Source organism: Chlamydotis macqueenii, chromosome 25 (assembly GCF_036417535.1).
Source record: "Chlamydotis macqueenii isolate bChlMac1 chromosome 25, bChlMac1.mat, whole genome shotgun sequence".
NCBI classification, from domain to species: Eukaryota; Metazoa; Chordata; class Aves; order Otidiformes; family Otididae; genus Chlamydotis; species Chlamydotis macqueenii.
The window spans coordinates 297,559-323,757 of record NC_141580.1 but is presented as its reverse complement, the minus strand read 5'-3'; the positions used below and the strand labels follow the sequence as shown (position 1 = coordinate 323,757).

At 56.6% G+C, this 26,199-nt stretch overlaps 1 protein-coding gene across 4 annotated transcripts in view; it reads right to left on the bottom strand.

The window, feature by feature from the left end:
* The window catches only part of MLLT6 (MLLT6, PHD finger containing), a 45,990-nt gene that overhangs the window by 6,780 nt on the left and 13,011 nt on the right, over positions 1-26,199 (bottom strand). For 2 of the 4 annotated variants that reach the window (XM_086766914.1, XM_086766917.1), the window contains exons 7-16: positions 25,761-25,868; positions 16,595-16,693; positions 8,763-8,937; positions 7,438-8,028; positions 5,826-6,010; positions 4,994-5,111; positions 1,372-1,438; positions 878-1,020; positions 422-610; positions 134-222 (exon numbers count right to left, since the gene is read on the bottom strand). In XM_086766914.1, the coding sequence (XP_086623040.1) occupies positions 134-222; positions 422-610; positions 878-1,020; positions 1,372-1,438; positions 4,994-5,111; positions 5,826-6,010; positions 7,438-8,028; positions 8,763-8,937; positions 16,595-16,693; positions 25,761-25,868 (1,764 nt within the window). The remainder of the gene's footprint in view (positions 1-133; positions 223-421; positions 611-877; positions 1,021-1,371; positions 1,439-4,993; positions 5,112-5,825; positions 6,011-7,437; positions 8,029-8,762; positions 8,938-16,594; positions 16,694-25,760; positions 25,869-26,199) is intronic. The other 2 variants (XM_086766915.1, XM_086766918.1) reach the window with 1 other exon arrangement.

Genomic DNA, 26,199 nt, shown 5'->3' with positions numbered 1-26,199 from the left:
GCGCTCCAGAGAAAGCAACCTGCTTTCCAGGCCTGGACTGCGCGGCTTTACGAGCCAGAGTACTGGGACTGCGCTGCTCTGCTCCCTCCCGGGTCCCTTCCCCAGCCGCTGGCGGACGCGGTGGCCAGTGTACCTCAGAGGAAGTGGAGAGCGAGTTCTCGATCCCAAAGCTGTTCTTGCACGGGGGGCTCTTGCTGATGCTCAGGGAATCATTGTTGCAGACTGTGCGGAGGAAAAAAGCGAGGATGCAGAGTCAGGGGAGGAGCCAGGCGTTGCCACAGCAATAGCAAGGGACAGTGCACACTGCCAGTGGCTGCAGAGCAGTAAATGGGTCAGAGCCTCCCCGCTGCGACCCCCTCCTGCCCACCCAGCGTGTCGCTGTGAAAGGGCACAGGGTGACGCCTCCCACCGGCCCCCTCACCGTTGGGAGGCAGGATGTACTGGGTCTGGCTGCCTGGGCCGTTGCTGCTGGTCACCACGGGGAAAGGGACGGAGAGCTGGACGTTGAGGAGCTGCAAGCGCTCCTTCTTGGCTGTCAGCGTCATGATCTGCTCCTGGAGCCTCTGGTTCTCCTTCTGCAGCGAGTGCAGGGCTTTGAGCATTTCAACAACTGCAGGGAACAGAAGAGAAGAGGGGGACAGGGTCAGGGGAGAGAACGGGGACGGCAGGAAGAGGAGGGGATTCACAGGAGGTACCGCAATCAGACCACACTGCGGGAGGAGACTGGCCCCAGATCATGGTCCCCCTGCCAGCTACTCCCCCAAGGCACAGACAAGTGCTTCCCACCCCCCCGGCTCCTTCGCAAAACCCCAGCTGGCTCCCACACAAACGCGCACCAGGACCTCTCTTTCCACAGCCCGTGCCCTGAGTGACTCACTGTTTACGCCGGCTTCTCCGTTGCCCTGCTTCTCCAGGAGCTGCTCGATGTTCGGGGTGGCCTGGGGAACATTCTCCAGCTGCCCGCTGCTGCTGCAGGACACCGTCTGGTCGAAGAGGGTCGGCAGGCTGCTGATGGGGGACCTGGGGAAGGGTTGGGAGATGGCGGAGACGCTTCGCTAGTCCACCCCTGCCCTCCTCTGCCCCCTTCTCCCCACACCTCCTCTGCCTCACAGCGGGAGTGGCCGCGTCCCCCCAGCCTCCGTGTCCTCCACCCCACTCCAGGAGAGCTGGGGCTGCTATCAGACAAGCCAACCTGCCTCCCCCATCCCACCCCATCCCATCCCATCCCCCTCCCAGCCCCACGGAGGAGGGAAGGAGCAGCCTCTACCCGCTGCCCTCCTCCCCCAGCCCCTTTCCCTTTCCTCGCCGTGTCACCCCCGGCTCCCCGGCGCGGACCCCCCCCGCGGGCGCGGACCCCCGAAGGACACTCACATGGACGAGAGGCTCTCCTGGGGCGACGTCCCGCGACAGCCGAAGCTGCAGTCTTCCAGGTCGGGCTCTGGGGGGGGGGGGGGGGACACAGAGGGGCACGGCCGTCACGCGCGCCCGGCGCGGCAGGTGCCCGCTCCGTCACCGGGGCGGCGCGCGCGGGCGGGCCCCCGCTAGAGGGGAGCACCGAGCAGCGCCGGGCACGCGCCTTGCGTAACGGCCCCGCCCGCCGTGGGAGGGGACCGTGGGAGGGGGGGTGTCACCCTGGGGACGTCACCCACACCACCCCCAAATCTGCCGGGGTTGGGGGCGGGGGGGCAGCGCAGGGGCCGGCCCCCGCCCCAGCAACCGGATGGACAGGCAGCAAGCGGCTGCAGAGCTGGGGGGGGGACACACACTGAGCCCACGAGAGTGACCCCGTCCTGCGCGCAGCCCCACTCGGCTCCCCGGGCGCCGCGGCAGCCCTCGCCTCCTGGGCCCCTTCCCACAGCCCAGCCGGGCTCGCCCCGCGGGCCCGGGCGCTCCGCTCCCCTCCGAAGAGCCCAAGGCAGCCCGTCGGGGTGCAGAACCCGCCCCCGCGCCCCTCCCGCGGACCGAGCCCACGCGCAGGCTGTGTCCCATCCACAGAGCCATCCAGAGCGGAAGGACATGCATCTGCCATTTGCTTTCCGTCCCCGGGGCCTGCCAGGCCGTGAACACACGCTCCCCCCGCTCCGGGAGTGCGGGATGCTGTGACCGCAGCCCGCACCAGCTGGCTGCCTCGCCCCTCTTCACACGGCGCGAGCCGTTCCTTATGTGCAAGAATCCGGGAAGTCTCCTGCGGGGAACACTGATTTACAGTGTACTGCCCCGAGCAGGGCATTAGTTCCTGACAGTATTTTGTGCTGCTGAGAACAAGCAAACGCAGCTGTTGTTCAGCAGCTCTTACAGACAGGTACGAGTGGGATCCCCACTCCGTCATCCCCGTGGGAATGTCTTCCTGGCCACCAATTTCAACTTATCCACCCTCCTGGGGAGAAGCCACTGCTTTCTGGAGGTGACTAGCAATTGCAAGTCAACAGCAGCCTCCCAGTATAAACACCACGTGGAGACAAGCCTTGACTTCAGGGACAGCACAAGGCGTTTGGCCTTCCTACGTTCTCCAACCAGGATCAGCTAGCGGAAGGTTGGGAACAGTCAGACCACAGCAGTGCTTCTCCATGTTGTTTCCACCCAAGGACCACCTAAACCCTTTGAAAAACATCCACGGCCCACGGTGTGCAGTTTTGCCGCGACAGTTTTAACTTGCGACCAAATAAACACGCAGCCAGGCTTTCACTGCCTGCTTGCTGCTGTCACGTCGCGCTGCTTGCTTGCAGCCCAGCGAGGCTGCGCACATACAGACAATTCTGGTTTTCTGAAACAGCACCAGGCTCCATAGCCAATTATCTCCTGGCCCACACCACCCTCTTGTCTCCAGAACGGGGAGATGATGGAGTTATCGCACAGAGACAGCACTCTGCCAGGCAGCAAGTATGGAAAAGAGGCTTGAAGACAACTAGAGAAGATAAATACATTTGGCCTGTCATCATGATGAGGCAGGATCCAGGACAAGCCGTGGGAGGAAGAACTAGACGGCAGCTACGGGAGTGGGAAGATAAGAATCAGAGTTTTTGTACTGCCACAGGCACCCCGGTATCAGCCTGCATCAGCGACAGCAGTTTCTCAGTTCCCCCATCTCTAAGACAGGGTAACACCCTTTCCCTACACCACATTAAAACTGTGAGGAGCTCAAATATGACTGCAATGAACGCTGCATCTCCACGGGATCTGTCCACACAGACACTCTCAGGAAAGGTAATCTGAACTAAAGACAAGGCAGGATTACTAAAAACGCCACAACCACTCTGTTAACGACTCGGGATTAAAGCAGTCACCATACTTTTAAGTGAAAATGGCCCCCACTGGAGGTTTAATGCATGTTAATTAATCCTCCTGGAAAGAAAAAAAAAAAAGTGAATTTGGCTTAACACCCTCTGGGCCACCAGCCCCAGCAGGAGGAGATAGCGATGGACAAACCTTACACGTGACAAAAACCAGGAGCTGCTCTCAACACTGCCTGGAACTGGAAAAAACACGTCCCGAAGCTCATAAGATCCCAGTCAAACAAAAAGAGCAATCTTGGAAATGGAAACTAAGGATCAGACTTTTTCTGAGCACTTTGTATGCTGGATTTTGGCTGCATGACTCATTCATTAGTAGCCGCAGGGCTGGAACAGAACCCAGGCTGCCAAGGCTCCGTGTCGTGCCTGAACCGCAGGGCTATTCCTGACAGCTGACTCGCTTCCTTCTGTCAGCGCCTTGCCAAAATAACGGCAAGGGGGCAGTGGCAGCGGGTCATCTCCTTGTCCATCGCTGCGAGGGACGAATAACTCCTCGAATCACCCCATTCCTTCCTCAGCTCCAGGTGACCGAATCGCTCCTGCCTCACAGCTCCCACGCAATCGCCCCGGCTCCTGCCAGTTACCTTCCCGGTGCCCTCAGGCAGACGCAAGCTGCTGGCGGGGGCACACAGACAAAATGCTGCCAGCGACACAGGGAGAGACACACAGGTCCCTTCCCTGCGCTCGCGACGGTCAGAAGTACGCACACGTGTTCATTCATGCTCCGCATGCAGGCATGCACACTTGCTAAGGCAAACAAGGGCACACTGGTGTCGGATTATCCGGAGAACGCGGAGCCACCTCTAATGAGGACTGTGTGTTTTAAAGTGCTTGTCACCCAGCGTGACACCGGGCAGAGTTTTACCTCCCAGGAGTTCAGCATCCAGCACGCTGAGCTGCCAGCATTTCTGGGCTAGGGGAGCGTGAGGCAGTTGCACCGCTAACTGCAACGTCTGAAAATCAGGAGGGTGCTTTTGTTTTACTACTGGTGCAAACCAAAAATCAGGCCCACTCTGTTTTGGGGAAAAAAAAAAAAAAAATCTTACGATGCTTCAAGTTTCCTGCTTATTAACCAGGCAATTTTCCAAGAAAAATGAATTTGCCTTGGTGGGAAAAAATGAGCAGTTGTAAGTAATTCAGTGTTGGCACGTTCACGTTTGGAAGCTGAAAACAGTGGATTTTGTTGCATTCATGACAAAGCCAAAGGGGAAGGGCAGAAAGTAACTCAAAACAGAAAAGGAAGATGAAAATCAAGAGTGTGAGATGCTTCTCATTTAAAAAGAAACCCAGAAAACAAAACCCCAACAAAAACTTCTAACTTAATTTGAGCAAGCAAAAGCTCACAGCAGTTTTCACTAGGTTGGTACAGCTTTGCTGTGTAAAAAGACAACAAATTCCTGCAGGGAAGGACTTCACATTCTTGCACTTTCCTAGCACGTGTCCAGGGACACAGACTATCCAAGGGACACACCAGCAGATGTGCTTTTACGGGACTGCAAGCCAGCACTTCATTAAGGCACAACACGAGCACCCCCTGCCCCCGGCAGAAAAGCCCCTGTCCCCTCTCCTAGCCCCTGGCCCTCACACGCATAGGACGGGAGCAAGCGGGGAGGGCAGCTGGAGAACTACGGACGCGGTTGTCTCAGCTCTTCCAGGGAGAGCCCTTTGGAAGTCCAAACTCACATACCTTCGGATTCACGTACCTGCCCGGCTGCTTTCCGACTGATTTAAGAGTGGGTTGATTGACAGCCCAGATGCGAGGGGGCTTCCAAAAATATGTGAGGAAGGGAGGCTAAACGTTGAACCTGCCAGCGAGAACACCTACATGGCAAAACAAGGAGGGAGGGAGAGAGAGAAATGACTTCTCAAAACCACAAGAGGAAAATAACTTCATTATTCCATCTCTCCCTGATTCTTGAACCCAGCTTGCTCCTGAGAGAGACTGTTAAAAATATCTCCCTGGAAGTCTCACTAGACAGTTGAAATCTTCCCAGCCCCGACTCAGAGCCAAGAGGTCTGAACGGGCCATGTTAGCACTGGGGCTGTAAAACTAACTCTCTCCTCCCTGTAAAACACCTCACAGCGAGCTCCCAGCACAGGACAAGGCTCTGTCTCCTGGCACCCACGCAGCCCACCCAGCCGGGACGTGCGAGCCCTCCCACCGAGTTATCTGTGCCGCAGAGAAGGTAGGGCTGGCGCCGGTGGCGGGATCCGGCCGAGCAGCACGGGACGCAGCATGTCGACAGCCGGACCTTTGCTGCCTGAGCTGTGTGTGCTCTCCGTCCAGTCAGTGGAAAGCCATGCGGCCTTTGGGGTTGCAGTTCTTCCCACCCCAAAACAGCCTGTGGGGGCTGTGCCACAAAATGGCCTATCTTTCCACCGAGGCAGCTGCCCTCCAAAGTGAGGGAAGAGTAGCCGTTCCCAAGGGGAAAAAGCAACTTCTCCGTGCCCACAAACCGGCCCTGCTCTGCTGGCGACTGCCCCGTCCCACGCTCTCCTGAACTACAGTCCCTCTCTGGGTCCTGGTGTTCTTACCTGGGTGGTGGAGACCGAGGAGGAGGAGGAGGCTGGGATGGTGCTAGCAAAGGGAGACCGGTTGAGCTGTGGGAGAGACGAGGTACCCTGGTGTGCCAGCAGGCTGGAAGAGAGGGGGGTACTGCAGACAGCCCGGAGCACTCCACCCCCGTGGGAAATAGGGTCCTTGTTACTGGTGTAGATCCCTGCAAGGGGAGGAGACGTGTGAGAGCCACCATGGTCTCTGGGGCAGCTGGTCTTCCGCAGGGCTTCACCTCGGAAAGGGAGGCTGGCACCCGCGCTCAGGACCAAGCGTGAGGTGCACTTCAGCGCCTTGCAGCCGGGCATGCGGCGAGGGTGGTCACAGCCCACGGTGCTCCCAACAAAACACATCACAAACATTTCCAGCCTTGCCCTGCCCCTCTCTCGTTCGCTCCTCGCACCCTGATACGACCCGACAGAGAAATGACAGCACAAAGCGGCCCACCGAAGGGACAGAGGGGGTGGCAGACTCAGTCCCCCTCTCTGCTGCCCGTGCTGGCCAAGAGACCAGGCTCTCGCTGAGCTAACCTGTCCCGTTCCGGGATGCCCAGGGCCCGCAGTGGGGCAGGGGCAGGTAAATGAGGAAGAAAGGGTGAGGAGAGAGCTGCTGCTGAGGGGGCGACCCGTCCGACCTCCCCCTGGCTCAGCCTGCGGCAGGGGCACTGCCCAAAGCCGGGTCCCGCACAGCCCGGCCAGCTTCTGGAGAGGAACGGGCGAACAGGCAGGAGAGGGGCCTGGCAGCCTCCTCCTCTCCGAAACATCCCTTTGTTGTGCCAGGGGAGAGGCAAAACAAAAAAAAATTGACCCAAGGTGACGACCCTGGGAGTTGCAGCCACTGCGGCAGCTCCTCTCCTCTCCCGGGCAGCGCGGAGCAGCGGGCCAGGGCTCCGCGCGCACAACAAAACCGGTTCCTCCCCCTCCTGCAATCTGACCTAAATCGGAGCATCTGCAAACAACCCACAATAGGCCGATGACAAGTTCTGCTGCCAGAACAGTGTCAGACCTCACCCCCGAGCAGCAGGCCCCTCCTCTGCCTGCTGCCTTAACCCCTTCCTGCCGCGCCAGCCGCCCGCCCTCATCCCCGCCCGGGCCGGGCACGGCTGCGAGCAGCCCCACGCCGCCGGCAGCCCCCGGTGGGCCAGCCCCCCGCCCACCGCGGCGGCGGTAAGGCCAGGATGAGGGGGTTTGCTCTCAAAAGAGGGGTTAAACTTGAACCACCGAGGACAGCCCCTCATTTGGGGTCGGGCTGCGGTTGTTGTGGTTTGCCCTGTGAACATCCCTCTCCGTCGCTGTGGAAATGAAGCTCTGGCTAGCTGAGCTTCCCCAGCGCTTGAGCAAAACCCGTGTGAAATGTCCCCCAGCTCAGGTCCGCAGCCCAGCTTCAGCGACAGAGAAGGTGACCCGGAGGAGGCCCTAGGACGAAGGCCAAGATGGAAAGGGAAGACCCAGATGTGGATTTTTACAGCTCCTGTGACGGAATTAAAGGGAACAGACCCTGCGCAGACAGGTCTAGACAGCAGTCAAATGTGATGGAAAAGACAGCGAGGCTGGGAGGAACCGCGCGCACCTGGAGCCCTGAGGGGGAACGTACCTGACCCCAGCAGCGGGGACTCCATGCTGAGGCTGGGCAGATTCCCCGTGTGGCTGAAGGACCGTGAAGAGTTGCCGATGCTGGAGCTCACAAGAGAGCCCCCGGAGAAGGGTGATGAGGAAGTGGACGTGGACCCAGCCAGCTGGGCACCCAAAATCTCTTTGCTTTTGCCCCCTTTTGGCCTGCCAGGCCCATGCTTGTTCTTCTTGCTACCTTTGTGCTTCTTTTCCTTCAGCACCTCTCCCTCCTCCATGCTGAGGGATGGCATGCGCTTGTGGCTGCTGCTGCTACCACCGGTCCCACTGGTCCCCACCGAAGGGCCGCTGACAGGGTTGGAGGCCTTATAGTCCACAGGGGAAGCATCACGGCCTCTCTGCTGGCTCACCGCCGAGGTGGAGAAGCGCATGATAGACCCAAAGCCTGAGAAGATCACCTTCTGCTCAAAGACGTCCCCCTTCTGGCCTTCATACAGAGGGGAGCAGTGGGAAGAAGAGGAGGAAGAGACAGGCTTCCGGTACTTCTCGTCGTCCTGCTCAAGCTTGGGGAATGTCACAAAGTCCTGGGAGCACTGCAAGTTGCTGCAGGAGGTACCTGGGGGAAGCAGAGGGGAAGCAGATGTAGGAAGGCTTGTGGTGGCAGTAACCAAGCCCATGAGGCAAGAGGAGCACAGGCACAAGGCAGCCCCGCTCCACCCCGCGCTGCTTTGATGCTCTCCAGCAAGCAGGAGAGATGCACACCAGCAGCTTCATCCCACCCAAACGTGCAGTGTCTGCTCCCCCAGGCCCTGCAGCCCCCATTGGGGTCCCAGGAGATGAAACACGCTACCTGTTATGAAAACAGTTCAACAAAGAACTGAGCAAGGTCAGAGCAGACGGCAGCCCTGCAAGGCTTCGACTCAGAGCTCAGGGGAGCCTGGATATCAGGTTTTGGGGGGAGGTCTCTCCCCAGTACTCCCTAAAACACTGCTGCAGGCAGTACCACCTACGGAGGAGAGGGCAGGTGCTGCCCACATTGCCTGCGCGCAGAATCCCTTCCCTCCTCCCTCCACCCAGACATCTGGATCTGTTTTCCCTCGAAGCGCAGCACGCCTGCACGGCAGGGGAGCTGTAACGCTCGTCTGACTCGGTTCTTCCCTCTGTGCACAACATTAGCAGCAATAGGAGGTTTCCCTCTCTCTTCAAGGGGTTAAAGAAATAGCCACCAACAAAGCTTCGCAGCACTCACTGGTGAACAGGTATCTCAACAGACACTGAGGTATCAAAGAGGAGCAAAGCAAAACATCACCCCCTTCTCCCCTCCTTTCTTGCTTCTCCCTCACGCCTTACCTGCAGGCTGGAAGGTCCCGCTGGACGAAGCTGAGCCGAAGCCAACCGAGCTTTTCCCACTTCCCGTCTTTTTCCCCTTGTGGCTGCTGCCATGGCTTGAGGACTTCTTGCCTTTCACATCCGACCTGCTGACCTCCGAGGTCTCTTTGCTCCCCTCGTGGTGGCTGGCGGAGCCCTGGCAGCAGCAAACACAGAGGTGACTCACTCAGGCCAGATGTGGCCACAGCGGGGGCTCTTTCTGCCAATTTCCCCTTGAGAGAAGTAATTGCTGCCTCTGCCCACAAAGTGATAGGTCACGTTACTCAGGACAGAAAAGCAACATTCCCTCTACTGCTGCGTGGTGGCACCAGGCTTTATATTCCCAGCATTACGCTCATCCCACCTAACTGCAGGAAATTAAACAGGGCACTGACAATCGAGGCACAGACGTTAGCGAGTCCCTGCACCGTCAGCGGAGGGGAGAACCTGCGAGGGTTATCCAGCCCAAATACAATCGAGTTTGGCTGTGAATCACACACACATTTCAGCCCTGTCTCTCAGGTGTGCTGTTCTCAGCAAGGCTGTTCCACCTGGGGAACGTGCTCGTCCTTGTCTGTGACGGGAGTTTCCCTGGGGTCCCTGCAGCATCCACCGAAGCAGCTCCCCTGCCCGCCCAGGGCTTTCCAAATCTACCGCAGTAAATTTCACAGTGACACTGTCAGAGCAGCATCAGAGCGTGCAGCAACAGATGCTGTCCAAACCCCACATAAGCCTGCAGGAGACAGGGAAGCAGGGGGGATGAAGAGGCTGGCCAGATGCTAGGAAATCCAGGAGCTTGGGATGAGAGAGAGAAGTGTGGGAGTTTAGCAGGGGGAAAAGTGGAATGAACCGAAAACCAGATCCCGTGGGCACCCACGCTAGGATATGAAACCTTCACCTTCAAGTCACTTCAAAGCCAAAGCAGCAGTGTGCACAGATCGCTCATTGCCAGGCACTGCTGCCACTGACCAACACGACAGACACCGGTGCGATGGCCACGGCCCGGGACGTGGAACCTGCACCTTAGCGCAAACACCTCTTATTTCTCACTGCGCGGATACAAGGAGGAAACAGAGAAGCGCAATACCCTTCTCACATTCCACTATCCCTGACTCCAGATGACCTCTTCTTGGGAAGAGCTAAAGAAAAAAGGGCTTGTAATGCAGACTCATGAGTGCCCAGATAAAAATCTTTCCCCATTCCTCCCACATGGTTTAATCACTCTGCACAATGCAACAGCTGGCAGCCTAACACACACCAGATGTGCCGGGAATATGAAAGACAGGAGGAAGGGAGTGGTGGAAATTAGGGGGGAGAGCAGGGGGAATCTGTATTTTCTCATCACAGACTCCTGGATGTAGGAGATTAAGCCTTCGTGATTTATGAGCTCAGAGGGAGCATGAAAATCTTTCCGACTTTCCACATCTGCCTGGGGAGGGAAAGGAGAGCAGTGTCCGGGGGCTGTGGGAAGTCCTGAAACTGCTCGCGAAGCCGGAGGAACGAGATGGCTCACGTCTCGGCAGGAACACGCAGCCCTGAATTTTCCCCCATAAATTCACCTCTGTGGAGCTCCGCACAAGGTGCACGAGGCCACAGAAGGGCAGGGGAAACCACAAGAGAAGACGTGTTCTGAATCCGGAGTGTCAGGAAGGGAGCGCAGGGCAAGCAATGAATTAGTGCAGGGTGGAAGGGGGAAATCTGAGCTGGGAAATAAATCTTATTTGCAAAATTAAAGGGGAAAAAAAAAGGAGGGGGGTGGAGCGAGGCCGAGCTGGCTCAGCCGAAGGCGGTGAACGGACCGATGCTCACCTGTGGGCTGCTCTGACCCCACAGACCTCCCTGGGGGACGGCCAGAGATTTTGGGGCAGGATTTCCCCACCCCCTGCCAAGTGCTGCCTTAGGTATTGTCTGGCAAACAGGTCACGGCAGGCAGATCCGCGTGGTGCAACCACAAGCCCTCCTCATCACAAAGGCCCCTTCTCCAGCTGTGCCAGAGAGCCCGAATTTGGGGCAAGGGCCCAAGCGCTGCAGCTGAGAGGCAGAGAGACGGAAACTGAAACCACACGAAATCACTTCCCCTCTCCGTGCCTCTGTTTCTTTTCCCCTTCGCTCTGCGGAGCTTGCGAGCTCCGTGCGGCAGCAGAGCCTTCCAGGAGACACACGTGGATTGCCAAGCACAACACAGCCGTGATCCGAGGGAGGGTCTGCCACCATAACGCCAATATTAATAACAGTAACGAGGGCTGCGGTCCCTTCGCCCGCCTAACGAAGGCGATTCTCCCTGCCTAGGGGGAGCAGGACTGCAGAAACCCGCCTGCCGCTTGCCTGGTGCACAGTCTCAATCTCTGGATCATCAGCTTTTCTCCAGCGTGGAAACCCGTGTCTGTGCGTGTGCAGAAACACCAGTGTTCCGTGTGCGGCAAACAGGTGTGTGAGGGAGGGCACACTGCAGAGGGAAAAACAGGGAAGCACAGAGGAAGTGAGAGCTCTCTTTCACGATGAGGCAGCAGCTACGTTTCGAAGGTCTATTTAAAGCAACCAAGTGAAAAACGTCAGCAGAATAAACCTGCTGCCCCAGCTGGAGGTGACAATCCGACGGGGAAACTCCTGCCTCAAACCTGGAGCTGGGAGGAGGGAGACGAAGTCGCGCGGGCACCCAAGCGCAGGCATGCACGTACCTCCTCCCCCGGCACCCGCTGTCCCCCGGGGGGCTGTACCTGCTTCCTGGCCTCTCTGTGACACTGTGCAGCACCCAAGCTCTTCATTCATTAATTTATTTATGGGAAATCAGAAGAGCATCTCTTTGCCTCCTGATTGGCGGGACCAGCTCCGAGAGGGAACCACTGATGAAATACAGAAGGGGTGGGGGAGGCTGGCGCCGCGTCGGAAACACAGAGCAGCTTTGCCCTGGATTAAACTACTGGTGAGGGGAAGCAGGGAGGACACGGATGAGGAACAACGCGAGGAGAGCAGAGCTCCGCCAGCCCACGCGCCGCAGGGTGATGTGCTGAAGCATCACCGCCCTTCCAGGCTGGATCGCCAGGGAGAGGTCAGACGAGTCTCCAGCAGCAGCTCGGGGCCAGAGCGCTCATACAAGATACAGCATCTCTGCGTCTGAGCCACTCGCAACCCTTACCGTGTCCCTTCCCCCAGCCTCGAGCTCAGGCAGCACCGTGCTGCGGTTCTCTGTAGGCGAGGACAGCAGACACAGGTGGGCTGAAGGCTGTATTTTTAAGTCCTTGATGTCACCAGCAAATTCCCACTCATGTCAGGACAAGGGACGCTAAAAGGCTCAGGGACTCCCCATGTCGAGGCGTGCTTTGATTTGCAGGGGTAACCATCATCCTTCCCCCACAAACCCCTACCCCATCACGGCGACTGCGAATTCGCCCGAGCCAGGCACAGCGCAGGGGTTCCCAGGATCCCTCAGCTCCAGGCTGGTCCTGGGTAGACGCCAAGAGCTCGAATTAACAGTGGGAAACCTGGAAAGTCTCCCTGCAGTCGTGTGCTCTTCTCCCTGCCGTGCTCCCTCTCCAGCACCTGACCGGAGAGGCTGGGTGCGGGGAGGCCCTGGCATCCGCGGCTTTGGTTACAAAGCCCAGTTCAAGCCAGATGTTGCGGCCCAAAACACGCAGCATGTGTGAGTGTGTGTCAACAAGTGATCACGATGTCTGCAGCTGGCAGGAGGAGGCAGCTGGGGTGGCTCGCAGCCCTGCAGATTTACTGCAAGCGCAACGGAGAGCGGCAGGACGGCTCCCCAGGGGCATCGCAGGGGGAGGGCAGCGGCACGCTGCTCACTGCTCGGCTAACAGTTCCCGCTGTTCTCACTAACCTGGATGGCCAGAACCCGCCACCAGCGACACGGAGCGATCGAGGGCGCAGGAACGGCCGCCTCAGTTTGTCTGGCGGTGTGACTGCAGGGCAGAGCAGCCTGGCCGCCCAGACACGCTGGTGAGAGTCACCACTCCTCCCCGGCCAGGAACCCTCCTCTGCCCCCGGTCCACTCCAGGAATGCCATCCTTTCAATGGGCTGTTCAAAAGAGTCACTGGTTGGCAGCATTTTGTAGTTTTCAGACAGACCAGGTGAAATAGCCAGGAACTACTACAGCCAGAAACTATCACCCTGAGGGGATGGCTCCTGCCTCCTTCCCACTCCCGACAAAGTCTCTAGGAGCTCCAAGCAGCCAGCATGACAACAACTGAGAGCCTACATCCAGCCACATCCAGCACAAATCCACCCTCTGCAACCCCTCCGCCTCCCAATCTGTCCAGAAGCCCAAGCCCTGGAGCACCACTGGCAGATTTTCTGCGGCTCAGCAGCTCAGCGTGTCCCTGGAAGCACAGCCCACTCCCGTGTCCCACAAGCGAGGTCTCCTGCCCCTCTTTGAGAGGGATGAAAATCGCATCGCCCAAAACGACTTCTCAGAGGCAGGAGGACAGCTCAGAAGAGGTGTTATGGTGTTACGAACAGTCATTTGCATGCTGTGAATTCACACCCTAGTTTCACTTTCCGGTGTAGATGAGCGCTGGGGCCACACTGCTGTGTTTGCAGCGTGTTTATCCCCCAAAGCAGAGCGAGGCAGCGAGAGCTCATCACTGCACAGACAGGGCACAGAGGCCTGAAGAGAGCCCAAGTGTCAGATATTAACGGAATTTAGATTCCTAGAAGACACAGGGAAGCACTCAGTGAGATGTTAAAAAATCTGGTAGAAGTCAGAGGTCTAGCACAATTGATTTCAAGAGGAAGACAGAAACCACATCAAAGGATCTTCTTCGTAACGAAATGGTTCAGGAGGGGAGCACAGAGTGGACGACATATTAGGTGAAAATTGGAACAGAAAAATAAATCTGGATTGCAAAGTTAAAGAAAAACATGAGCCCAGAGGCCAGGCTGCCTGAGGGAACAAGGAAGCAGGGCACTGTTCCTCCAAAGCAATGCTGCCAGCCTAACCTGGGGGAGCAGCTCGGAAAGTCCGACTGCATAGGACTATGGCTCTGAAAATCCGTCATTAAAGGGTTGCTGAAGGTTTCAGAGGACTTTGGTAGCAGCATGAGACGCTGGGGCTCGGATGTCTGTTGCCGCAGGCTCCTTTTAGGCTCAGCAGACTGGGAGCAGACTGGAGCATGGATTCGGGTGCTGGTAACACCTCTCCATGGCCTGACGGCTGGTGCCACGCTGCAGTCTGCCCGCGTTCCCGGTGCACAGGGCCCTTCTGCCGATTCATCTGACTGATGCTCCTGCTCCTCAGTCCCAGCTCCAAAACACTGGTGATGCCCAGTGCCTCCAGTCCAACCCCTGCTCCAGCGCAGCCTGCGCACCAGGACGGGAGCTGTACGTGGTGCCACTTTGGCTACGGTACAAGCAGCATGGGGAGTTGGTAGCATGGGTCTGGCATGGAGATCAAGGGCTGCACCAGCCTTCGACGGCTCTGCACGGCTGCTCCGGGCCGGTGTCCTCCTCCCAGGTGCCTGGACACGACCCTCTGCCCTCACTGCTGCAGGTCCTTGGGATCTGCTCTCACCCAGCTGCTCCTCACGGAAGGCTGGGGGCTGTGTCACCTGCAGGGATTATCCCTGGGGAATTGGGTGACTTGGAGAAAACCATGCAGCCAACAAATTATTTGCCAAGATGGTGCAAGTGGTGAAGAGAGGAACAGAGCCCAGCTCTCCGGCTCTAGCCATGGCACAGCAAGGACTAGCAATCCTCTTCTGCGTAGCCACACGTCAGCTTTCAGTTTGCTGCTCCTATGCCACCCGCTCACCAGTACGCTCTGCTGGGATGAGCTGTACTAATCTAGGACCCAGAGAGGACAAAGATGGTCTTGGCTTCAAAGAGGAAGCATGTTCGGACTTGCTTCATTAACGTGTCTGAAGGTTTCACACCAGTCTAGCCTGTGCAATGGTACACCAGTGCAACTACCTAGAAAGCCTCTCACAACCACCCCGAGGGGTTTGTGCGAGCTGGCAGCAGCTCTTGGGTTCGATCCGGAGTGGCTACCTTTGGTTACAGAGAGTTTGAACAATGCCTTGGGATCTATGCACAAAAAAGCAAGGGAAATACTCTCTGTGTTATGAGGATTAATAACAACTCCCTAGGGAAACACTAAAACCCTGTCACTCAAGCACAGCTACAGCAATTAGGATCTCCTGAATTTTAGCTTACAGAGAGTTGAAAGCCGCCTGTAAAACTGAATTGCACCCTCCCCTCCTTATTTATAAAGGTCTGGCAGGGCTTTGGAGGAGACAGTGGGTAATTGTCTAACAACCACTCTGGCTGGCCAAGAGTCAGGTTTTGGATTTCACTTCAGCTTGAAAATAATCTTCTGAGGCCACCAGTTCCTGACAACCCTGTTAACTGGGTGAATCTGCTGTTCCCAAAAGCCAGAGCTGAGCTGCCCTAACGTGAGCACAGGTAAACCAAGAGTGACAGCAGCTCAGAGGCTGTTCCTCCACTCCGTCCCACCGTAACTTTGATTCTCTCAGCCTGAGACCCACGAGACCAGCTTCTCCATTTCAGCTCCGATCTACATCATCTCCCTGCTTGCAGGCTGGGCCTCACACAGAACGTAGAAAATCCTCTTCGGTCCTGACCCAAAGCAACCCCGTACTGACTGGCAGCAGCTTTCGCTCCTCCAGACTGGCCCTGCAGTGCTTCTCACACACGCAGACGCTGCTAGCCTGTGAATTTTCATTGTCACAAGGACACCCAAGCCTTTCCAAGTAGCATTTCTGCGCACAAAAGGACATTCCTGGGACACGTTGTTTATTTGTTCTAGCAGGAGCTTGGCCCCAGCCCTGCTCTCCCTCACCCCAGAGCAGCCCTGTAAGCAGCTGCATTAATGTACACTCCCCTACAGAGAGGAGAGCATCACTCCAAAGGTCCGGATGCTGGAGCAACCTCACTTGCTCCCTGACCCTGAGTAACTGCAAACTTGGCCTTCACCTTGCTGCACGCAAGCTTGAGGCAAGTTCCACCGCGTCTGCTCTGCTTTACTGGAGCTTGGGGCTGGCAGGAACTACAGAAAGCTCAGGGCTATCCTGATTTACAGCCAGGTGCAAGAGTCCATGTCCACAGAGTTCAGCAGTGAACAGAAAAACACACCGACATCCCGACTGCCCCACCAGCCCTGGGCACTGGGCAGACAAACCCACACAAGCAGCATCTTCCCAGCAGGGAACTGGGCTGCCTGCACACCTCAGGAGCAAACCAGGCCACCACACCGTGCCCCTCTGCCTGAATTTTCCCGAAATGGAGGAATTAAATAGAAATCAACCTCCTGTTGTCTCACACAGAAAAGCTACCCCTACTACACGCTTTGAAGTCCTTACATGATTCTAAGATTGTCTGGGTTTTTTTCCCTCAGCTCCATCAGTTTGTCTAATAAAGGATGACACCTCCTCCCACAGGCCTTGCCTTGCTTATCCACCTGCCTGAGATGTTCACGGTGTGGCAGCAGCAAAGGCCGAAGGCTGGATATTTATGTGTTCCGCGAGAGCTTCAAATCTGAACATCTGCTGCAAAACAGGCTGGCACTTACAGCTCCATCACTTGGGAGTTTAGCTCCATGATTGTGTCGTCAGTGCCGACAGAAACCGAGACAGCTGCCGTGTGAAATTCCCAAGGTGGGCGTCGAGGTGGGGAGTCAGCCAGAGAGAGCGAGAATGTGACGAATCAGGAATCAAAATAAATGGACAAAAGCCCTTTCTCTGCTTTTCTGCACTCTCCTCCCCACTCGCTAGGAAAGCCGGTGTCGATGGGTTCCCCCACCCTCCCCACCCCGCATTCACGCACTCGCATCCCGTGGGGTTGGTACCTTCTCCGCAGCGACGGGCACCGAGGACGGGGCAAGGCTGGTGGGAGACTCCGGACGCTTTTTGTGCTTCTGTTTAGGTCTTTCCTTGTCCTTCCGACTCTGCAAAAGAAACCACAGAGTGCTGGAAGGCTAACTTTTCCTCTGCTGAGAATAGCAGTTGTAAGGGAAAAGAAAGGAGGGTGTGGAGGGGTGGATTTACAACCATACATTCATATTCCTCGCTCCTTCTCCACCCATCCACACGAGCCCAGTATCCCTTCCCCCACATCCCAGCTTCTGGCTGGAGGCGTCCCACTATCTCTACGCCAGCTGCAGCCAACATCTGGAGTGCAGAATATCAACAGAAGCCCCCAAATCAGTTTATGGTAAGATGATAGGGAAGGACTTAACAAGCCCTGGCTGATTTCAAGAAACCTGAGCTCTCCTCTTGCTATTTCCCCACAGGGACCCTGTGCCCCTTACCCTCGCTCTCAGGGGTTTCTCAGACCCACCCTGTATACCCAACAGGAGAATCTGGATTTCAGCACGTGTTGCACGTGCACAGGTAAGAGGTTCGTCAGCAGAGGTCTCGGAGCCTGGGCCTGAACCTAACCCAGAGAGCCCCCGCGTCTCCCCTCCCAACAGAGGCAGCTGGTCTGGGCCCATCTCTGCTAACAGCGGACAGACTATTCAGTTAGATTCCTTCATCCTGTTTCTTCTCTCACTAAAACCTCCGAAACACAGGATTCTTCAAATTGCAAACTAAGGAAAAATCATGGCCTGAGAAACACCGAGTCCTGCCTGCCCTGATTTTACATTCTCCTGGGAAAGGGGCTGTAGCCAAGGAAGCCATTCTCATACAGCACTATCGGGATTTTTACGCTGAAAGTGCGATGTTCTCAGCGAAAGGACTGAACACACAGGGCTGTGTGACCTCAGGTCAGTGGGGCTCGAGGATGCTCAGGCTGGCATACAGGATGGCTGGATGGAAGAGCATGCTCCAGAGCACACTTCTGCTTCCTCTGTTCTCCTCAGCTGCATGCTCCCACGGGGACACGCTCAGCTGACTGCGGGAGCTTTTCCATGCTACTGATGTCAGCTAAAGACGTGGCCTTCTTTACTGAGGCTGCAGAAACTTTTCTGCTGGGTTCCAAACTTCCCAATGTGGTCACTGGTGCATGGACCACAAGACCTGCTGGCAGACAAACACCTGCCCGAGACGCAGGGCTCAGAAAAATCCACTCTCCTGTCTCGGAGACCTTTTTGTGGGAAAGAATGTCTACTGCGGTACACCTTCCTTGCACGGGCGTTTTATTCTAGAAGCTGAAGTCCTCGGTCTGGACCGAAGGTGTGTTCAGAACAGAACAGTCACATCAAAACTCATTGACTCTCCAGAAAGACGCTGATCGCTTCCTCACGAAGGCAAAGCCCTGGGGCTACCGCCGCCAGCACACACCAAAGACGAGACGCTGTCAGGGGGAGATGCAATTGCAGCAAATATACGAGCTCCACGATGTGATTTTGGGGAGGAGAAGAGAGTGGGATAATTAGCTCAGGAAACAACACACTAAATGGGAAAAAAATGGGGCAGGAGGAGGGGCAGGGCATGAGGAGAAGGCTGGAGAAGGCAGGCACAACATGAAGCAGAAGTGGAACAAAAGCGCTCCAGGAATCAGCACCTTCCAGCGTGGGTTTGGCTGAATTTTCCCTGCCCTTGAGGAGGCCCATGCCGCAGGCACCAGTGACCCTGCCAGTGCAAACCACGCCACCACAGCAGCTCTCACCGGTGTGAGCTGGTGAGACAAGGAGGCAAATCCAGCCTAGAGCTTCCCTGCGCTCGCTGTGCCCAGCCAACACCGCCAATATCCGTCCTGCTGTCGCAAGATTCCTGGGCTTTGGCGTATCTGTTACAGCCTCTGCTCCCGGAGCGGCAGTACTTCACAGGGACCTCTGCTTTCTTTTTTCCCCTTTCTTTAACACACATTTCCAGCTTTGGCAGTGAACAAGAAAAGCTTGAAAACGTGACTTCTACAGACTAAGTGCTGAAAGACAAATTAAAATTAAATCTTTACTAAATCTCATAACGTTTTAAATACTTGGGGGCTTCTCATGCTATAAACTCTAAGTCTCATGGGTCTTCCAGGGCAGGAAGATGGGGAAACCGTGGCCCAGTTAGTTAAGCAGCTTGCACGCACCACGTGCACGCCACTGTTCATTATTCCGGTCGTAGCAACTATTTGCACTCACGTAATAGCACACAGCAGAGTTTCAATGAGCTGAGGAGAGGTTTTTAATATCTACATCTCATTTTACAAACGGGGAAACCAGGGCACACGGGATGAGAGGACTTGTTAAGATTTCACAGAAAGTAAGCCGAAAATTCAGACAGAGAAGGCAGGGATCCCCACCCCACCCGGACACACGCTTGCCTCCTTGCAGATGCTGCCAGCGCTGCTCATGGAAGCCAGAAACGGAAAACAGGAGCCAGACACCTCATTACAATGCATTTTGCCAAATAACTGCAGAAACCCTGGTCCTTAAACTTTCTGGATATTGCAAAGCTTATTCTCTCATTTTCAGACGTGGAATCCTAAATGTGTTTCACTCATGAAGTTACATGAAGAGGAGAGAGTAAGAGACAGTGCTGGAGAGACAGCTGTGACGGTTTAATTCCATGTTTCATGGTTGGGATGAGGCAAGGCAGAGCCAAGCCGTGTTGGCTAACGACAATGAACTTACACACCTACACACGCACACGTGCACATGCGTGGGGAAAAGCAGAACCGTCCTGACTGTCACCACAGTGAACCATAAACCCTCCCACAGCTCCATTGTGATGGCAACCACCAAACTCGCATCCTGCAGCTTCAAAATCCTGCCTGTCTGCTGCCTGAAAAGCCTCCCTTCGCATCGGCAGCGCGGAGCCCGCAGCAGCTAACCGAGCAGTCCCGGTTCCGTGTAGGAGTGCGTACATATGCACATATTCAGCAAGGACCCAGCCTGCACAATGGGGACCAGATTTCTGGAATGCCTCCGCTCCCACTTAGATGTTTGAATAAATGGTCAGGTTTTCCAAAAAGCTAAATACTGGGTATTGAGCTCTTTTGAAGATCTGGCCCTGACTACATGTGCTGAGCAACTGCGCTCAGAACTACTTAGAAAATCTGTCCCGCAGAGACCAGCCTTCGTGCTCGGCTCAAAGGGCTGCACTGGAACCAGAACCCCCGCAGCCCGACCGGAGCTCAAGGGCGCTGCTGTTCCGGGGCCCGCGCGCAGCCCTGGGCCGTGCCCGCAGACGCACCTCGCTCCTCTGCCCGCTCACCCAGCGCCTCTCCCCTCCCACCCACCTCTTCCCCAGGCGGTGCCGCTCCTGCCCGGGCAGAGCGGAACCCACAGGACCAGGCGCCGGGAGCTCCGGGGGCTGCAGCCCCTCAGCGCTGCGGGGCTGGGCTGCCCGCTGCCTTTGCGCACCGGTAGCGCCCATCGCCCACCCTCCAGGTGCTCTCTGACTTTTGGGCACTCAGAAAGGCAACAGGGTCCGACACCTTCTCCAGCGTTACTGGAGAAACACGGTGCCTTGCGCTAAACGGGCAGGACCGCTAACGCCATCACCCCACGGACGCTTGGCGGAAGGGCCAGGCTGCCCCAGGCCAAGGCACTGGTGGGAAGGTTCCACGGCTGCCCACAGAGACCACCACGGCCGCGGTGCTCAGTCACTCCTGGCTGTCCTTCCTGTGCTGGCAGACCCTCAGACAACCGGAGCGCTCCGCAGCTCGCACCAGAGGGTTTTAAACGTGTGGGTTCTCTTCAGGAACCGGAAGGCTCCAAACGCTTCCTGCACGAGCCGCAGGGCGCGAAGGGAGGGGAGGGCGAGGGCACGGGGAGGAAGCAGCGCTCTGCCTGCCTTTCGGGTGCCCTCACCCCACCTGGCTTTTCTGTGTCCAACACTTTTGTTTTCCCGGCACAGAAGCACTCTTCTCTCCGAACCCTCCTTCCAGGAAACTTCACAGACAACAGAGCCGCTACCAACAGCCCAGCCTGCCCACAGAGACCTGCCCGGCTGGGCCGTGAAGCAGGAGTCACTGGAGGAGGAGGAGGAGGGAGAGCGGACGCACGGCGAGAGCGGGAAACCATTCAACACCCCCATCCCATCTGTAAGGAAAAGCCGAGCCCTACCTCGCAGCCGCTCGGCGCTCCCGGCAGCAGGCTAGCTGGCTGGGCGAGCTGCGGTCCGCAGGGAACGCGAACCTGCCCCCAGCAACCAACTTCATGGAAAACAAACCCTCTCCATGCGGGACCGAGCAGCTGGGGCTTGGCATGCGGGCACGGAGCAGGCCTGCGGCGGGGGGAGCGCGGCTGCATCGGGGGCGTGCCGGCGACACAATCTCCCTTCGAGCTCCCTGGTGCAGGAGGAACGAAAAAGGATCTCTGGCTGCCAAAAAGGGTTGTGCACAGCTCCTCTCGCTCCCCCCACCGCTGTCTCCCCTTCCCCGAGCCCCCTCTTCTAATCTGCTGGACACCAGCAATTGGATCATTAAAAGTAGATTGGGCAGGGGAAGGAGGGAGGCAAGAGCTGGGAAGAGCCAAGGGGGCTCTGTGCTCCCTCCCTCTTTCCCAGGCTCTCTGAACTCCCTCAGGCTGAGGAGGAGGAGGAGGCCTGGCTCTGGGCTGCAGCCATGGCGGCCACGGCGCGGAGGAAGGCAGTGCCGGGCAGAGGGACGCTAAGCCTCCGCCTGCAGCCTCGCCGTGCTGGGGATTTTGGGGGTTTGCCTTGGGACGCACTCTGAATGCATGACGGTTTTCACACGGGGACACACAGCCAGCCCTCGCCGGGCTTTGCGTGCTCTCAGTTTACCGCTGCACCCCCTCCCTGCTAATGGAAGGATCTGCTGGGGGCGGATAGACACCCACACAACACGAGGTCACAGAAAGCCAGCCAAGGATGCTATAAAACAAGGCTTCTGCAGCTGGATCTGAGTAGATTTCAATGCAGTGCTCCTTCCCAAAAAACCTGTGCTGGTTTTGCAAGCAGCCACTCGCATCCCACTTGAAAAGAATGTCCACTTTGCCTTTAGTGCCTGTGCACACGAAATCCCAGGAGACAGACCTCCGTCAGCCAGCCCAACGCAAGCACAAAGCCCCTCACAGACCCGCTGGCTCTAGGTTTCAGCCCAGCACAACTTCTCCAGCGTGCTAGGTGTGCCGGGCCGGGTCCTTGGCGCGTCTCCTCCTCTGGCACCAGCTCTAGACAGGCAACAGCAGCGGGGAGGGCGGCTCTGCCCTGCGTCTGCTCAGCCGCTGCGGGACCAGGGGCTTGTGCGCTGCTTTGGCTGGTGCTAAAGGGACAAGAGACAGGGACAGTCCCTCTGCCCCCACAGTGTCCCCCGCCGTGGCTAGGGAAGCATTTCGGGAGCTAAAGGTGTGTTATCGCTGTGGAGAACCGGCTGCGTACCCAGACCCCAGGAACAACTACAGGGGAGTTATTTGCTCCAAGCCCCTGCCTCTCCTTCCTGTGCCACTGGGCAGGGACCCCTCCTCTCACAGCAACGCCCCACATCCAAATTAAAAGTCCCCTGAGCTTGCTTATGGCTTCCAGGTGTTCACCAAGGATAACTCTGGAGGAGTGTCTCCCTCCAAGGGATATCTGCCTAAAAACGTTGTCGTGCATGTGCTCCCGCCTGCTCCTGGTGTGACAAACTTCATTCCACAGAGCATGCTAGTTTTTTTTCTGTGTTTCATGCAGACAATATAGGTGACAGAACATCTGTACTTCATTCAACCCCTCTGCGTCATCCAGCATTTTCTTGGTATTTAGCTATTGTTTTCTTTCTCTTTCTTCTTTCTTTTTTTAAACAAACAAACCCTGCAAAGGCTCCCACAGGGCAGAGCACACACATTGCAATACCAACCCCAAAGAAATAAACGGGGCCGGTTTTGCTAAGGCCTGGTGTGTTCCGAGGAAAAGCTAGAGCCTGGAGCTTTCTCGTTTTCAGGGCAGCACAAAAGGGAATGCTTGGGCTGGTATCATTTGTGCCTGCAAGAGGCGGGGGATGCCGACGCTGGCTTGCAGTCCCACATCACAATCGTCCCTTGTTCCACGGAGAACAAGACTCTTCACAAATGCTGAACTGTTTTACAGCAGGGCTTAGGAGTCCAGATCCCGACTCTCTGCTGTCTTACAGAAGCCACTGGGTTAAATCCTGTGCCCCTCACTTAGTCATTAACTCAGCCAGAGCTTTCCTGCGTAAAGCCTAAGTAAACAGCCACGGCCCTGTCCTGGGAGGGAGCTGTCAGGCACCGAGCTCCTCTGGAGCGGAGAGCCGCGAGCACCTGCACCCGAGACTCACAGGCACGCTTTGGTCTGCCGCCGAGGGATGGGCTCCCCTGCAACGCCTGCAGCGCCGGGGGACGGGACCAGCCGCTGCACAGCTGGACAGGCTCAAGGAAAAGCTGTTCCACTCCAGGCCAGCGCAGCAGCACGCCCAGTTCCTCTCAAACATGTGCTGTTAGATCACGCACTGCTCGTCACGTACTCCAAAACCATGTGGGAACAAATGGTTCAACCTCCTCTCTGGGTACCCCTTCCAAAGATCCGTGTTCCCACACCGCCGCACCCACCCCGTCCTTCCTCCCTGTACTTCATAGCCGCTCCCAGACCCGCAAACGACCCAGCACCCCCGGGAGCCGAGAGTGCCTGCCTTACCCTGCCCATCTCGGCGGCTTTGCACACCTCGCCCCCCTTTCTGCGCTGACTCCCCTTCTTTCAGCGAAGGAGCTGATTTTGCACTTGCGCTGCGGCCCTGCCACGCAGTCGCGGCCCTGGAAGGGGCCTCCATCGCATCTGCTGCTGGCAAACCCGCTGAGCCGTCGGGAGAGCGGCGAGGCAGCAGCGAGAGGGAGTCTCTGCACGTTTACGAGGAACCCAGAGGCTAACAATAGTGGCAAGCGCCACTGAGAAGCCTATAAATAAATCCGTGTTCCTCCTGTTTTCGCTCTCCCCCTGGCGCTGACCTGCTTTCCAGCCGAAGCCGGGAAGCAGCACCTCCGCTGCTCCTACCTGCCAGGCACGTGGCTGCGCTCCCCCCCCCCGCCACCAAAAGCTGTGCAAACACAGAAACCCCCCGTCCAGTCCCCAGCCTGGGATGCGCACAGCCTGCCAGTTACAATCACAGCTGAGCTCTCCAAAGCTGCCGTCAATCACCCCGATCCTGCCCTCTCCCCCCTCCTCTGCCTGCTCGCTGGCTAAAAATAGCACGTTCCAGTGCAGCCCTTCACCTTGTGCCAAGCGCTCGCTCCCGGCCGCGGCACAGATGCTCTTTCTCCCTCCCGCCTCCTCCTCTCCTCGCGGCAGCTGAGCACACAAGAGGAGTAAACACTCCCCGAACGCTTCAGCCGCGTCGGCAGCAGGGAATTTACTGGCTCGGTGTCGGCAGCAGGGCAGGCACCACTTTGCAAGCGAGGTTTGCCTTGTTTGCCCAGGTATCAGGTACGGTTTGGGCAAGCTTCCCAAACACGTAATGGACGTGGCGGGCAGCGTTTCAAACTGGATATTGCGGGATAACCTCTGTAAATAAAGAAGGAGATGGCTTTCCTGCCCGCAGGATTTATGGCCGCTCAGCTGGGCACGCCAGGAGGGTGTCAGTCAGTTTTAACGGATGGCCATACTGCTTCTGAAAGCCTGGATGCCCTTGTCCCCAGGGGACCCGGCTGAGATCCATCAGAGCCAGGCCACATAACCCACCGGAGCGTCACCGGGTTGTTTCTGGATCTGGGTCACTACCATTACCATTCAAAACTGTTTACACATTGTAAGGATGCCTACTGCAACCAGACCAAAACAAACAAGAAAAGAAGTAAACAGCCAGGCACCTATGGCGAGACTTTAAAAGATCCGCACTGTGATTTGCAGGGATGCCACCAGTTGCGTTTACACAACAAGGCAAATTTGGATTTTGGCTAGAGTGGAATGTATCCAGAGGTTGCTCGGCAGAATAATTCTGGATTTCTGCTAACAGGAACCAGGATATGGCCCATAAAATATCAAAAACTATCTGACCATACTGAAAGTATCCCTGTACAAGTTATTTCTGCTCCAGATCCTGCCCCACCGCTTTGGATAGACGAGGGGCAAAGGCTGCCAGTACTACCTTGTGGTTCCTGATACTGCAAAAGCCGTACCAAGAGGTAGGGAAGATTTCTTGCTCTGCCTTAGAACCTGAATCCTCCCAAAATCTGCATGTCCTGCCTTTTCGGGCTATTTATTGTTATAAATAACAAATGTCTCAGAGACCTCTGGCCTCCTCATTTCTTTCGGTACAGACTCTTGCACATGGGGACCTGCACCCCTGTCAGAACCCAGCAGTCTGCCAGGACTCTGCCTTACATGTGCACTGCTGCTTTTCCTTGAAACATGAGCATTCGTCACGTGCGTCAGCGGGTTAATGATGAACCCTGTGTGCTGTTAACACGTCCTGTAACACTGCACTGGTTTTGAGGAGTACCTCTTAACCAGCACAGTTACACACGTAACTATCGTACCAGCCAGATCTGGGGTGCGATGTTCTTCTAAATAACTGTTTAACAAGACAAACTATTTTCACAGGTAGACTTGAAGCAAGTGGAATCCCTGTGGCTGGCTAACAAAAACCTAACTAGTTTACACCGAGTACTGTTGCTGCCTACAATTAACCTGCTGGCCACAGTGCAGATTACTGATCAGTATCTTTTTGTCCTTTAAAACTTGGACTCTGGGATCTGAGGACAACGACTTCCAGTTTATGTTCTCAAGCTGCTGCGTTTAACACCACAGCCCAAACCACCTCCACGCAAACTCAGTAGCTGGGAGCCCCAGCACAACGTCATTCTCAAAGCGGACCTGCCACAAGTCAGGACGCGGACATTGCGTACCTCACAGGCATGTTCTGCCAGGACCCCTCTGCACAACCTGAAGAGTTGGCCAACCAACTTGGCCTCCCACGCCCCACGGCTCTGCTGCTCTGTTTGCACACAGATTTCTGGAGGCCTGTTTAAAAATGCAGCCACCATTCAGATCTCTGACTGTGGAACTCCTTATGGACTCAGGGCTCACCTGAGGAGCTGTCAGTGCTCTCTGCACACTCTCCCCCTTCTCACCTCCGCCCCACACGACTCTGCCTCTCTGGACTGACAGACTCCGTGCAGATCTTACCTTCTTTGGCCTTTCGTGGTGGGACACGTGCTTCTCTTGGGCAGGGGATGCGGATCGACTCCTTCTTCCAGCAATGAAGGAGCTACCTCCAGAGTGACGTGAGGTCTTCTGAGGTAAGTGGGGAAGCGGAGAGGAGGTGGAAAACCGGAGGAAAAAAAAAAGAAATAAAGAGAGAGAGAGGAAACTGTTATAGAGTCCAGCTTTCACTGTTACAGTGAGCAAAGTGACAGTAAATGGCTTGTCTTCCACATGCAGGACCAAACTCTTTTTGTACTGGATGCTCAGCCTGGTTCCTAACATGGGGACCACAGCAGATCCCGTACTAGCAGGCTCACAAACAGCATGTAGATCAAACTCCCCAAATGCTTGGCTCTTGGTGGCCTGGGTACACTGACACTTGTAAGAAGAAAGGCACGGCTGCTAAGAGACCGTTCTGCAA